General features: G+C 37.6%; 1 protein-coding gene across 4 annotated transcripts in view; it reads right to left on the reverse strand.

Moving 5' to 3' along the window:
* NHLRC2 (NHL repeat containing 2) overlaps positions 1 to 15,356 on the reverse strand; it is a 65,517-nt gene that overhangs the window by 22,958 nt on the left and 27,203 nt on the right. For all 4 annotated transcript variants that reach the window (XM_084635040.1, XM_084635038.1, XM_084635041.1 and 1 more), the window contains exons 6-8: positions 2,335 to 2,434; positions 1,792 to 2,023; positions 1,212 to 1,334 (exon numbers count right to left, since the gene is read on the reverse strand). In XM_084635040.1, the coding sequence (XP_084491166.1) occupies positions 1,212 to 1,334; positions 1,792 to 2,023; positions 2,335 to 2,434 (455 nt within the window). The remainder of the gene's footprint in view (positions 1 to 1,211; positions 1,335 to 1,791; positions 2,024 to 2,334; positions 2,435 to 15,356) is intronic.

Genomic DNA, 15,356 nt, shown 5'->3' on the forward strand with positions numbered 1-15,356 from the left:
TGCTCTTGTATGTGAAGAAATAATTTTCTAATGTAATAAGAATTTTTAATGAGAATTGGATAATTTAATTAAAACTTTTTCCAAAATATAATCCGATGCAGCTCTTAAAAAAATCTAAGCCTTCTTCCAAAGACAATTCCTTTGTTTTATGTATCAAATGCTATAGCTTCAAAATTCTTCTCACAAGCATTCAATCACTTTAAATCTAAACATGAAGGCATTTTATACACTAGATGAAATCCTTGCCCTAATGAAGTCAATGGCAAAACATTCACTGACTTCACTAAGACCAGGATTTCACCCTCTATTCATAGAGTCTAACCCTTCTTTAAAAAGATTTAGGGTTAGCCTATAGTAGAAAAGGTTTGCTGGTATAGCTATGCTGGCAATCCATCGTAGTATAGACACAGTTTATAGCATAAAAAGGTGCTCTTGACAATACAGTTTATAATGATTCCCTGAGCAAAAAAAGCTATACAGACAAAAGCTCTTTTATGCCAGTAAAATTCTGCCTACACTAGGATTTTGCCCGTATAGAAAAGTCAGTGTGGGGGTGGGGGAAGAGGTGGAGAATCACATCGCTAACCAACACAAAGTTGTGTAGACCTGGCCAGGGTAAATAATTAGCTTATGTACTCAATTAAAACAAATCAATGAGGAATTACAACACTCACAAAAATAGGGATATAAAACATCTACATGTCACAATCTTTATCTCACCTCATGACTGGCCCATTGATGAGCCAATGAGCATAACCACCAACCCTTCTATCTCTCAGAGATATAGGAGGCTAAACAGATGAGGGGCATATCCTCTTTCCAAATTGCTCAAAGCTGAAAAGACCTCTGGTGGCTGTGACCAAGCATTCTGAATTACTCTGCTCTTGTTTTGCATCTTTTTGTGTTAATAAAACCAGCCCTGAGGAAAGGGCCTTGGACTGAACTGTTGTTTGGAGCTTTATTTTAGCTTCCCCAGCAAGTGTATCTGCCCATCAGTACACAAATCTAGACACCCAGTAAACCAGGTGACCAGATAAAAGTCCGAGATCAAAAACAAGAAAAAAAAAAAAGTATGTCATTTACTTCCTTATAATACAATTTTATGTTACTGAACTATAGAGACATGCTTTTCTGATGCTACCTGACTCTGATGCTGGTGGTGAAATGAGTTACATAAATACTGTTTTGCATAATATATTATACCGACTTACCTTATGATTATAGGAATCTGCTACATAAAGCAGTTTCCTTTTCTTGTCCCAAGTTACACCAAGGGGGTGCTGCAGCTTTGCATTTATTCCTGCTTCATCTACATCACCAAAGGCAAACAAATTCTAAAGGAGTGAATTAATTAAATTTGTACAATTAGTTGGTTATGCAATGTTGACATAAGGCAGTAGACAGTGCAAATCACCGTAATTAAATGGAAATTAACTGGCTAATTTTTAAAAAATGCACTCATGGGAAATGAAGCACTCAGGGGACTGGATATGGGTGTGGAGCCTTTGCATTCTAGGCCACCAATCCAGCCCATTTCAATAGCAATCAAAAGTCACTGCCATACATGGTTATTCAGTGGATTTTGTGAATGAGTTGGTCAGTCCAGTTCTTGTTGACCAACAATCTGCATTACAAAACTTGTGCTTAGACACTAAACAGTGAAATTAAGAAATGAATGAGCCTGGAGACAGAACTACCCTCTTGCCCCTAAAAGTGGTTCCTCCAGATCAGGCTTGAGGAATATTGGTAGGGTGACGCTGGGAAGACCGAAGTTGTGTGTTAGTCTATTACCAATGGATCTCTCTCTCCTCCTACAAGATGTTTCACTGCTCCATCTTTCAGTGAGATTGTTCGCACAGTGCTGCTCTCACTGTCTGCTACAAAAATACAGTTCCAGGGTTCTTCAGAAGCCAGAGAAAGACCTGAAGGCTGGGCAAAGGCTGCCTTATGGGGGTATGCATTGTTTCGGTTCTCTTCATTCCCACTCCCAGCAAATCGAAGGCAGGTTCCTTTCTTTAAATCACTGAAGAAAAAACAAGTGCCCAGGTTCAAAGACAAGTCTGAAATAGTTCTTTCAGAATTCTTATATAGTTTCTGTTTGGTAAATATAAGTTACCAAAATAATGGTATTTGAACTGCTTTTATTTTAATTTGTATTTCACCTTGGTTTATAATTGATACTTAAATGATTTAGCATAATGCAAAGTAAAACAATATTTAATTAAATGTATGTATAAGTGTTTTCCAAGAGGATAAGTCTCCTTGAAGTTTAAAGGCTCTTGCTCATCAAAAGCTAAACAGCTGTTTCTAATATCTATCATTATAGTGGCGTACCTTCCTTTTGGGAGTTTTCCGCATTCCAACATGAGAGCCCAGACTTGGTGAGTACCTGCCATGGCTATCCATAGAACATCATCTTCATGGGTCCCTGAAACTTTACCAAATATGAGTATAAATATCGTAGAATGGACCTCGGGCAACATTTGCAAAAAGGAATTACCTCGGTCATGAAAAAAAAGTGAATTACTTTCAGTTACTTAGCCATTATTCTTCTGTAGCTTTACTAGGGGAGAAAAAGTTGTACCTTTTAATCTTTGTTGAAGATACCACCTCTACTAGGAAATGCAGTCAGCAGTCATTCTGATAGTGGATATACATTTTACTCAGTGTCCCAACAATAATATTGAATAACGATATCTACAGCACAGGCCCAACAAAGAAAACAACAGAACACCACTAGCTATCACCTTCAGCCCCCAACTAAAACCTCTCCAATGCATCATCAAGGATTTACAAGCTATCCTGAAGGATGACCCATCACTCTCACAAATCTTGGGAGACAGGCCAGCCCTTTCTTACAGACAGCCCCCCAACCTGAAGCAAATACTCACCAGCAACCACACTCAGATTACCATTGTACATGTCCTAAGTGAACTAAATATTTAAGTGAGCATCTGAACAACAACTGGGACAACACCATAAAGAATTATATGATCGAGAAAAAAAGCAAAGTTAAAAAAAATTAGTTGTTGAAGTCATGGATTTCAGATGTATTCTTGCAACAAGATAGAGAGTGGTGATTACAGGATGATGTTTGGGAATGATGAGTATGCAAAGATGCTCTACCAAAATCAGAATGTGGGGTAGGATTTTTAAAAGCACTCAGGATTTCAAAAGCTCCCATAGATTTCAGTGACAGCAGTTAGGCCAACACTGACAGCTTATGAAAATCCAACCTAGAAAGACTAATTCTAATATTGTTCAAATACAGGCATTTCTATTCAATGAAAATTAAACATTGAAAGATGGTGTAAAGATAATAAAATCTAAATATTCTTTTCAAATTAAGTGCCTGTAGAACCCACTAAATGTGTTGCAGAGAAACCAAGTATCAGTATTTATTTTAAGTTTTATTAAATATATGAAATATTGGTATAAAGAAATGTCCCTCTCTCCCCAAAGAATGGAGACAGAAGAACTGTGAAAAATACTCAACAACTGTAGTCATGCAAGTCAAGTAGTTCTTTCTAAGACAACTATTAGATCAACAACAACAACAAAAAAGAAACAGATATGGCAACAGACCAAATGTTTGGATTATGAGAAACAAGAAAAGATCTCTAATCTCAAAATTATCACAGAAAAGCAAAACTATTAACATCTGTCATAGCATATCCGTGGGTATTTTTAAAAGTAAGTCACTTAGTTTGTTATACAGTGCTCTGATGATAGACATATTACAAAAGTTTATTCTTCTTACATGAATGACAGAAAGTGCTCTACTTTGAAGCAGCAGCAATTTAGAAAAAAAACAGCAAAACCAGGAGAATACATAGAAAGAAGACACCGACAAAAGCAGGGAGGAAACCAAATGCTGAACTAGACTTTACTCTCACTGCAGTTAATGTGATAATACCAAGTACTCCTTATAATCCTTGTATGGTGAGGATTTATTTATTTTCAAAGGCTTTATTATAAAATAATTATCCAATAAAAAGAACAAAGTAATTCTTTTACGTTTACACAATTAAATACTACATTCCAATCTATCTTGGAAGGTTTTTTTAAATCCAATGTAGTTTCTCCTTATTTGGGAATGCATAGTTTTATCTCTAGTGCTGCTTGCAGTATCAAAGCAGAAGTTTTTCTTGTTAATATGATATAGTTGTATTATAAAGATTCACTCACAAATTATAGCTTTTGATGCATTATTTCATGTGACAGCATTTGTTTTGCAAAATAAGAAAATTATATCGACATCGTTTCAAATTGCACTTTTCCCCAAGCAGATCTCCACTTTACTTCTGGAGTTTCTGGGATCCCCTATTTTCCTCTCTTCTATATCCTTACTGTTAAGGGTCTATGGCCCTAATCTTGCAAACATTCATGAACATACTTAATAGTAGCACATGCTTAAGGTTGACTAAATCACAAAGTAAAGTTAAACACATGCATAAGTGATTGCTGGATTGGGGCCTGTGCCATAACCACAATTTTTTCAGCAAGGAGGACTGGAAAGGATTTACTTTATAACTAGTCAGTAACAATCTCTGTCAAAGGATCACATTCCCAGGATTACAGCAAATTTCCAGCCTCCACTGTCCTGGGACTGCATGCCTACTTCCAGTCTGGAGATAAAGAGGCTGGGAATCAAAGCCATGTCTCTTGGACGGCAGCACTAACATTTCCTAACTAGACTGAAGATTGCAAATATTTTTCCCATCTACTAATTTTATCTTTTTTTGAAAAAAATAGGGGAGAAATCTGTTAGTACACACATCCCTTGCCAACATATAAGAGGCAAGAAAGAATAACTTTCATGCAGCAGACCACACTCATGTTTAAGTAGATGTAGATAGGCAAAATGGGTGAAATCATGGCCCCACTGAAGTCACTGGGAGTTTGGCAGTTAACTTCAGTAGGGCCAGGATTTCACCCAATACCTACAAATTAGTGGATTATCTCACTGAAGAAAAAAAAAAAGTCCTTAGATCATTCCCTCAGCCTGATTCAAATCCAGAGAGAGTAAATCCAAGAAAGATGGCCATAGCTTGAGTCTGTACCATTACGAGTAGGTGGGGATTTTGTCCTTTTTGATTTTTTCTTCCCTGTATTTTAGGGAGTTAAAATTCCTGTGCTTTTTTTGCATTATAAAACAGCAAAATCACATACATACTGTTTTATCAGGCAAAAAACATGTGTGTGTGTGAAACAGCACAGTTCTTGGAGTTTTCTTTGTAAGTTAACTGCAGTTGCAGAAAGAGCACAAAGCCTTGCTGCATGTGCAAAATACAATTCCTTTTCTTAAATTTCATGGCAAAGTAGGTTTACACATCTCCACAGGTGCACAGGGCCCGCTGGAGGAAAAAAATTAAGACAAATCCTTGACTTGATGAACTTTCAATCAAAGTTAGACATAAAACAGCAAGGAATGTCAAACAAAGGCTGCAGAAGAGACCAGAGAGGATGAAGATTACAACAGGAACAAATAATGCAATATTAATTTTCAACCAAATCTTTACCAGCATATCCAAAGTGTATTAAAAAACAAAACAGAAACCTAACCCTGCTTCCTAAAATAGAAAGCTAACACTGCTTCCTAAAACATGGAAAAGGTAAAGAGCAGAATCCTTGATAAAGCCCACTATGAACATCAATATGCAGATCTAGATTAACACTTCAGTGCTCTGATATTTACAGTGATGGGTACTATAGAAAAATCAAAGATAGACAGCTAAGCATGCTTACATATCTTGTTTTGATAATATATTAAAATATATTAAAAGTATTGAGCAGCAATAATGGTAATTTCCCCCTTAAACTAGATAACATTCCAAAGAACTTTTAACATTGAATTAGAACAACAGAAGACAACTTAAAAATCTCTTTAGGAGTTGTCAAGCATGTTTATTTTTGGCAGCTATGCATCTGGCATTCACAGTACAGAAAAAAATTCAGAACTTCAAACAGTGCTTAGGAATCTAATTCACAATACATTTATTAATGCCCACTGTTTAGGTTTTTTAATCACAGTCTTAATATGATTAACAGAACAAAGTTACTGACTGTGGAAAACAGAACATGCAATCACCATTGCATGTAGAAATATAATAATATTTTACAAAGTACATTGTAAATTTGCAGATTGGGAAATACCAAATTTGCCTTCTGTTACGTTGACAACTTTGCTAGAACCAACATTTCATTTTACTATCAGAAAGGATCATAATCATCTGCTTTCTCAAAATTCAGAGAAGTCTAAATTATTAGACATTACAGCTGTCAAATTAAGTTTTATAAGTTCACCTTTACAGTTCATTACACTCTATGGAATGAAGTGTTTCCTTGTTATTTCTGTTCAAAAGATCTTTTTCTAATAAAAGGCAGTTTTTGTAACATTAAAAACACCCATTTTTTTCTTGTAACATATTTCTATTATGTACATTTAAATTATTAATGGAATATAAGGCATTTTAATAATCCCTTAAACACCAATCTTATCCCCTAAACACCACTCTTTTGGCTTGATAAAGGACAGTAAATAGAAGTCAATAGCTTAAATTGATTGCTGTGTAGTTGTTACGAAGTATGCCAGAGTAGCTGACTACTTGACCACACAAAACTATATCAACTCTGTGCCAAGTCTCTCCCCGATTAGTTTCCCTTCAGAAGCCTAAATGGAAAAACACTACCAATTTAGGAATTATTACACTTGCCGGATAGGGGTGGAGAACCCAGGATACAACTTCTTTAGGACATGTGGAAGTTCCCATTATATCTATTTATTCTTTCCTTCTGTGAGTTTTGTAAGCAAGGCTGAAGACAGCTGTTCCATACATTCAGATAATATGTACAAGGAAATCACACACTATGAAATCTTTCCAAAACAGTGAAAAATTTCCTGGCTACTCCACTTGTGCATAGAATCATAGAATATCAGGGTTGGAAGGGACCCCAGAAGGTCATCTAGTCCAACCCCCTGCTCGAAGCAGGACCAATTCCCAGTTAAATCATCCCAGCCAGGGCTTTGTCAAGCCTGACCTTAAAAACCTCTAAGGAAGGAGATTCTACCACCTCCCTAGGTAACGCATTCCAGTGTTTCACCACCCTCTTAGTGAAAAAGTTTTTCCTAATATCCAATCTAAACCTCCCCCACTGCAACTTGAGACCATTACTCCTCGTTCTGTCATCTGCTACCATTGAGAACAGTCTAGAGCCATCCTCTTTGGAACCCCCTTTCAGGTAGTTGAAAGCAGCTATCAAATCCCCCCTCATTCTTCTCTTCTGCAGACTAAACAATCCCAGTTCCCTCAGCCTCTCTTCATAAGTCATGTGTTCCAGACCCCTAATCATTTTTGTTGCCCTTCGCTGGACTCTCTCCAATTTATCCACATCCTTCTTGAAGTGTGGGCCCAAAACTGGACACAGTACTCTGGATGAGGCCTCACCAATGTCGAATAGAGGGGAACGATCACGTCCCTCGATCTGCTCGCTATGCCCCTACTTATACATCCCAAAATGCCATTGGCCTTCTTGGCAACAAGGGCACACTGCTGACTCATATCCAGCTTCTCGTCCACTGTCACCCCTAGGTCCTTTTCCGCAGAACTGCTGCCTAGCCATTCGGTCCCTAGTCTGTAGCTGTGCATTGGGTTCTTCCGTCCTAAGTGCAGGACCCTGCACTTAACCTTATTGAACCTCATCAGATTTCTTTTGGCCCAATCCTCCAATTTGTCTAGGTCCTTCTGTATCCTATCCCTCCCCTCCAGCGTATCTACCACTCCTCCCAGTTTAGTATCATCCGCAAATTTGCTGAGAGTGCAATCCACACCATCCTCCAGATCATTTATGAAGATATTGAACAAAACCGGCCCCAGGACCAACCCTTGGGGCACTCCACTTGATACCGGCTGCCAACTAGACATGGAGCCATTGATCACTACCCGTTGAGCCCGACAATCTAGCCAGCTTTCTACCCACCTTATAGTGCATTCATCCAGCCCATACTTCCTTAACTTGCTGACAAGAATACTGTGGGAGACCGTGTCAAAAGCTTTGCTAAAGCTTGGCATGACGTTTTGCTGTGACTTTTTTATATCACATTTCTCAAAAGACCTTTTCTCTTTAAGTACTTTTGATATGGGAAATAAAATCCCAGTGTCACCTTCCACTCATTTGTCGAGCCCTGTCCTCACTACTGAGCAATTTTTAATTTTGTTCTCCAAATATTTGAAAGAAAGACCCTTAAGTTTTCCTTTACAAATACGTATCTGGGTATTTTGGGATCTCATTCACAAATACATCTGTAGCCCCTACTGTTACATTCCAATTATATTTCTATTACAAGATCTTCTGTAAATTAAAATACACATTGTGTAATGAGGTCACGAGAAATGTGCGTTTAGAGAGCCTAAAATAGTCAAACTCTGTGATAACAAAGAGCCAAAGTTCAAAGCTTTTTCTGTGCCTTAATGGTCTGAGAAATCAAAGAGCACCTGTTAAATGGTATTCAGTTGTTATCAACTTGTGGAATTATGGGTGAATCATCAGGAATAATTCAGAAAAATTATAGTATGCAATTTTTATAAATAAGCCGTTAACAGAAACATGGAAAAATCTTACATTCCTTTGCCTTTTAAAGGTTATAGAATTTGTACTTCTTTAATAAAATACTGCAGTTTCATTTAAATTTGATCCACATAAAACTTACAGCGGTTTGAAGAAAGTACAAACTTCCAGGTAGGTAGTTTACTGAAGTGTGGTCAATACTCGGCGTTTCTATAAATAGATGCAAATCATGTAGTTCAAGACTGGATTTTGGAATCTAAAACGCACAGCTATGTCACTAAGCATGGGTCACAGTTCTGTTCCTTCCAGTAAGAATGCAGCTATCAAGAACATTTCGCACTTAGATCAACTGTGCATTTAAGTATCACTTGCTTTCAACAGCCACTGAATAAAAATAGAAGAGAGCTTCAAAATTAATAATACATTTTTAAAGGCATACCCCTCCATATGAAAAAATGGGGAGAAATCCTATTCCATTTAAGTCAATGGGAGTTTTGTCATTGACTTCAATGGGGCCAGGATTTAATCCATGGGGTTCACTCAAGAATTATAAAGCAGACTAAGACAACATTTCAATGGGCACAGCAATGAAATCAGAGATAAAAAACAGGATTTTATCAACAATTAATTTAATCATTTGCCTTGTCTTCATAAATTCCCTACCTTAAAAAGATATATTTGTTTCAGTTTTCTTATGGTGGCTCAGCAGTCACTTAAACTCTTTGCCTCAGTTTTTGCCAACTGTAAAATGGGTATACAAAAAGCTAACTAACCTCATAGGGATGTTGTGAGGCCTGATAAACAGGACACTGAGATCCTTCATGAAATGTGCTCCAAGTATTTTCCTTTTCCATGACCATTTTTGTACAATGCACCTTCCTTCCAGGCCCTGCATAAATCCATCAAGTACTGATCTTTACACACAGACCGTATCGATGATCCTAGAATAATACCCATTAGTGTATCCATTTCAATCCATTTTGATTGTCTGATTGTTTGAATGGTTTGTCCCTCTAAATAAAAATTCTGCAGTGTTTTCTAGGATGACCAGACCATCTACTATACAGCTTTTCACACTAGAATTTAGAAGTCTGCTTCTTGATATATTGCAAAATAACAGCAAGCACATGGAATTTAAACAAATTTCAGAACAAATTTTGTGAAACGCTTTACTCAAAAACCTAAGGCAAAAATCTATGAGCCATATATTTGATATAAGACACCTTTCCTGAATTATCAAGCCACAATTCCACAGTAAGGGCCTGATCCAAAGCCCATCACCTGGAATCCAAACACTATGAAATGTTATAACTAACACAACCATATACTTCATACCTTTGAAGATGAACATTTTGAAATAGAACTGACCACTAATTGATCTAATGTTGTAAGAGCACCAGTGATATACCAATACAAACAATATGTTTTTTAAACCAATACAAAAGATTTGAAATTGTTTCTGTTCTCCAGTGAAACACACAGGCAATTAAAAAAAACTTAGTATAGAAGTCTTTTAAAATACTAATACGTGCTATAAATTACTTTATAGAGAAGGATTAATCTCTTAAGACAACAGACTGATATGGAAAAGGTGAGTCACTTTTAAGATGTAACCTTTTTCTTTGAGACTTTGAAAAAGGTCAGCACAAGTTGTTTTATATTGTAAGTGTCTAAGTATAATATATACAGAGCTTAAGCATTTAAGACCCTTTTTGCCTGCCTTCCATACCCTGAATATCATGGCCTTTGGCATAGAAAAGGAGAATCACAACTGTCTCCTGTTTAAAACCCTATGAAATCTGTATACATATATGCTCTGAAAAAAAAATCTCCTGGTACATCTGGGGCATAGTTAAGTTATGTACATCCTACTAAGAGAGGAGCGAGCATGCAGGAAAGTGAAAATGTGTGCTATAGGTATTCTCCATTCCATACACTATGCCAGTTAGTAACACAAGTCAAATGAAACAATTCGTGTATCATCAACCTTGATTTGCTCATGTATAACCCCCAGCTTGCCCGGAGACACTTGCTGCATATGCAAATTAGAGACTGTAGAATCCTGTTGGCATTTGGACAAGCACAGAAGTGACTTTTGAAAATCCAGTCCTTTATTTCATCCATCCAAATCCACAACACAGACATTAAAACATCAATCCCCAATGCACTATGAATATCAGTTCTACTTATCTGAACACAGCACACTGAAAATCAACAGGACAGCTGAATCTCTGCCTGGAAATGGAACCTTTACTTTCTTGAGCCAGGATATTGAACACTTCCTACAAAATTGTATTTTATATAGCATTACTTTTTAATATTTTCTGAACACTATATAAGATAAATCTGAATGTCCTTTACATAGATACATTACTATAAGTGATAGGACTGTAATGCAACCTAGCATCTAAACATAAAAATATACTCTAAATCAGGGGTCAGCAACCTATGGCACACGTGCCAAAGGCGACATGCAAGATGATTCTGAGTGGCACTCTCACTGCCTGGGTCCCGGATGCTGGCCTGCGGCTCTGCAGCCGCCCCCAGCTGTGGCTCACTGCCCCCAGTCTGGGGCAGTGAGGGGTGCAGACAGGGGAAGAGGGGGCACAGCTCAGCACCCCCATCTTAAAAATTGTTCCAGCGCCACTCTACTGGGATATTTTAAAGTCCTGATTTGCTGCTTACATCACTATCACGTCATGTGGAACTGCACATTGCATTTGACGTTGTGCATGCTGTCTGTCGCAATTTTTCCCCCCACTATAAGTTGAGGGGTACATTTGACAAAATGTCAGCTCCTAAGAAAGCAAAGTTAGATGTCCATTAATTTCACTTCACAGCAACATTTGGTGGCTAAGTTGTGGCAAGGTTTTGGTGCACTTTGTAAACTGTTTTGATGCAATCAAGGCTTTTTTGTTGGAAAAAGGACAAAACTACCCCGAACTGGATGATGACAAATGGCTGTGTAAGCTCATGTTTCTAACTGACATAATCACTCACCTAAACGAACTCAACCTCAGTCTCCAGGGTGCAGGGAAAATGGTTCCGGATCTCTATGAAACCTGGAAGGCATTTGTTTAAAACTCCCAGTTTTTTCTCGGGATATTCGAACTTCGACTTTCTGCTACTTCCAACACATAAAAGAGCTATCGACACCTTGCACTGTCAGTGTTGATGAGATTGGAATGTACATGCAAGAACTGGAATCAGAATTTTCTGACAGATTTCAAGATTTCCAGCAATTTGGCCCAATGCTTTCTTTTCTAATTAAACCTGAGAAGTTCAATGAAAGCGACTTGGATTTGTCTGTATTTCAGTGAATGAGTGTTGAAGACTTCAAAATGCAGCTCATTCAGTTAAAAAGCTCAGAATTGTGGGCAACGAAGTTTGGAGATCTGCAGAGTGCACTTAAAGCTACCGAGAGAGATCATGGGGCCTCTATTCTGACCTGCTGGACACCCCTGCCAGTGAAATTTAACTGTTTGAAGAAAACTGCATTTGCAATGCTTTCAGCATTTGGATCCACATACCTGTGTGAACAGCTATTTTCACACATGAAATCTGTCCTCTGTCTCTCTCAGAACCTGTTAACAACTGTTCACTCAGAAGCCCGTGTGCAGCTTAACTATCCAAATACGTGCAAGATATTGGAAAACTCAGCAAGGAAAAGCAAGGGCAAGGATCGCACTAAACCAGGGGTCGGCAACCTTTCAGAAGTGGTGTTCCAAGTCTTCATTTATTCACTCTAACTTAAGGTTTCACGTGCCAGTAATACATTTTAACATTTTTAGAAGGTCTCTCTCTATAATATATAACTAAACTATTGTTGTATGTAAAGTAAATAAGGTTTTTAAAAGGTTTAAGAAACTTCATTTTTTCACTCTAATTTAAGGTTTCACATGCAGGTAATACATTTTAATGTTTTTAGAAGGTCTCTTTCTATAAGTCTATAATATATAACTCAACTATTGTTACTGTATTACTGGCATGCAAAACCTTAAGTTAGAGTGAATAAATGAAGACTCGGCACACCTCTTCTGAAAGGTTGCTGACCCCTGCTCTAAATTATCAAAATATCCTGCCAACTCTAAATTGTTGGGTATCAGTCAGTAAGAACTGAAGTCATACAAATGGCACTGATTAAGGGGGACTGGAAATGGAATGCAGATCATAGTCTTTGGATCTTGGTACAAATCTGGCCCAGGCTGGTGATGGATAAAAATTATTAGGAGCTGAAAGGCTGTTCAATAGCCTCCATTAAGCACAATGAGAATACGTATCTAAAAACATCAGAATTGGTACTCAATGGCTTCAACAGAGACACCAAAAGACCAGATGGGCCTAAAAAGAACTACTCATTCACCAACAGAGATGGACCTTGAGGTCAGGGTTGAGGCAGAATGTCAGGAAAGCAGGCCCTACTGATGTCCCTGCTGTGTCTGTTCTGTAGCTAGCTAGAAGATTTCAGTCTCCAGGGCTGTCTAGTTGGCCCTAGAGAAGCACTAAACATTTTTTTAAAAGGTAAACAAATAAAAAAGAGAGTATTGATCTAAGTCTAGTAGACACGCACATAAATGGACAATTGATTGCTAGGACCCAATTCAGTATGAAAAATCCTCACAAGTTCTGAGGTAAGAGCATTTACAAAAACTGGCATATATAAAAATCTGGCAACTGTATCAAGAATCAATATGTCATGAAGCTAAATACCATTGTAGACCTGATTCTCTGCTGCCTTTCATTATGTGCTGTCATTTATATTTGTGAAATGTGAAAGTAAAACGCTATCAAATCAGAAGGAGAAAGGCAGTGGAAAACCAGGAACCATATTTTTAATGTGTCAGATGCCTAGGCTGTTATCCACAATTTCTATTCTTGTCTCTCACAAAGAGCCCATCAGTTAATGCCTCATTTAACAATCAATGCTATCTTTAAAAAACAAACAGATTTTTTTGGCACCTGATAGAAATAGAGGCCAGCACCATGAAATAAATTATAAGCAAAATATACACTTGCCTATTGGATACTTCAGACTACTCCACTAAGCAGCTTAAGTTACACACTGCACAGTTCAAAGCTGTGCGTATCTGTTTATCCAAGTTCAGGGTGTCGCATGGTCCCAAAGGGTCCCACAAAAGACCATATTCATATAACCAAGGCAATTGGCTACTCATTACATGAGGTTCCAGAAATAAAGGAGAATGGCATAACCAGTCAGGATAAAGTTCAGAAGGCTCAGCCTCTAGCTACACCACACTGCACAAGGCAAGGCATTCACTTCACATTAGTGACTGGGCCTTTTGTAGGCAGGTTATTGATGAACCCTAACCATATGGAGAAAACTCTTTGGACAGAAACCACACATATAAGAAAGATCATGTAGCACTAATACAGGACAAGCTAAAAATGCTAATAATACATATGGGTGCAGTTACCTGTCACACTTCCCAATAACCAAGGCCACGGGTGGTACCACTCTCCATTACACAGATTTAAATTCTTTAAATTCACACTCAGACTGTTTTTCTCTGATATCTGACCCAAGATTAGTGCTTAGAAAACTTTACTGTCCTGGAAGTATTTGTACTGGGCTCACCAAAGTACTTCTAATTAGAGATATCAGACTCAACTCATACCATTCATATCACACTCTTTTTTGCCTACACCTTCAACTTCTGACATTATTTTAGAGGCTTATTTAGAAGAAATGCTGGAGGTCAAAGTCAACTTTTTATACCAACTGAATGCTGAGGTTCTAAACTTTAAGGTGATATGAAATATTGGTTTCTAGTTGTTATGGATCTTGAAATAGCAGCTGCTAAATCATGTTGGAATAGACATTGAGTGAAAAAGTAAAATAATAAACCACAGTTATGTGATGTCAAGCTCAAATGTGTATCAACTGTACTGGGAAAGAAAGTTATATATCCGTGGGAAGCTGAGATATTTTTTGTCTTACCAGTTGTGTAGAGCTTTCATTTTTAGCCCAGATTGTAGTCAACAACGGTCCTTCCATCTAGCAATGCTTTTTGTCACGGATCCAGGAATGAACACAGCAAATCCCAAATTAGTGTCATTTCCATTTCCTAAATCCTAATGTTTACAAATGGTTAGAGATCTTTGATGGCCTATTGTAGGAAGGTGGTGCATTAGCTTTCTAATGTATACACACATTTTAAAAGAGCCTATTAAATTACAGTTGCTGTCTGAATGATTCTTGTGCAATACAATGGGCTAGTGCAGTAATATATTTTAACATTTTTAGAAGGTCTCTTTCTATAAGTCCATAATACATAACTAAACTATTGTTGTATGTAAAGTAAATAAGGTTTTTAAAATGTTTAAGAAGCTTCATTTAAATTAAATTAAAATGCAGAGACCCCCGGACCAGCGGCCAGGAGCCAGGCAGCGTGAGTGCCACTGAAAATCAGCTCCCGTGCCGCCTTTGGCAAGCGTGCCATAGGTTGCCTACTCCGGAGCTAGTGCAAGTGATCATGACTCCCTCTAGTGTCTGATCCCAGGGATTATTCAGCCTACTACAATTCACAAAATTCTCCTCAGGTAGCAGAGCCTTCATTTTTATGCTAACAAACCTGGATTTGATACCTGCGGAAAACTGTGGTATCTGTGTGCATGAAAGCCATAGCTCATTAGGCCAGATTATGAAAACAAACTGATTTTACATCTAAGAATTAGACAATTCGTAAAAATATATATATTTGGCAAGCCGATTTAAATATGCCAAAATGCTTATTTAAATGTGCAAAATTTCAAGCTCAATCGATACA

Source organism: Lepidochelys olivacea (genome assembly GCF_965140295.1).
Source record: "Lepidochelys olivacea isolate rLepOli2 genome assembly, chromosome: 7".
Taxonomy (NCBI): Eukaryota; Metazoa; Chordata; order Testudines; family Cheloniidae; genus Lepidochelys; species Lepidochelys olivacea.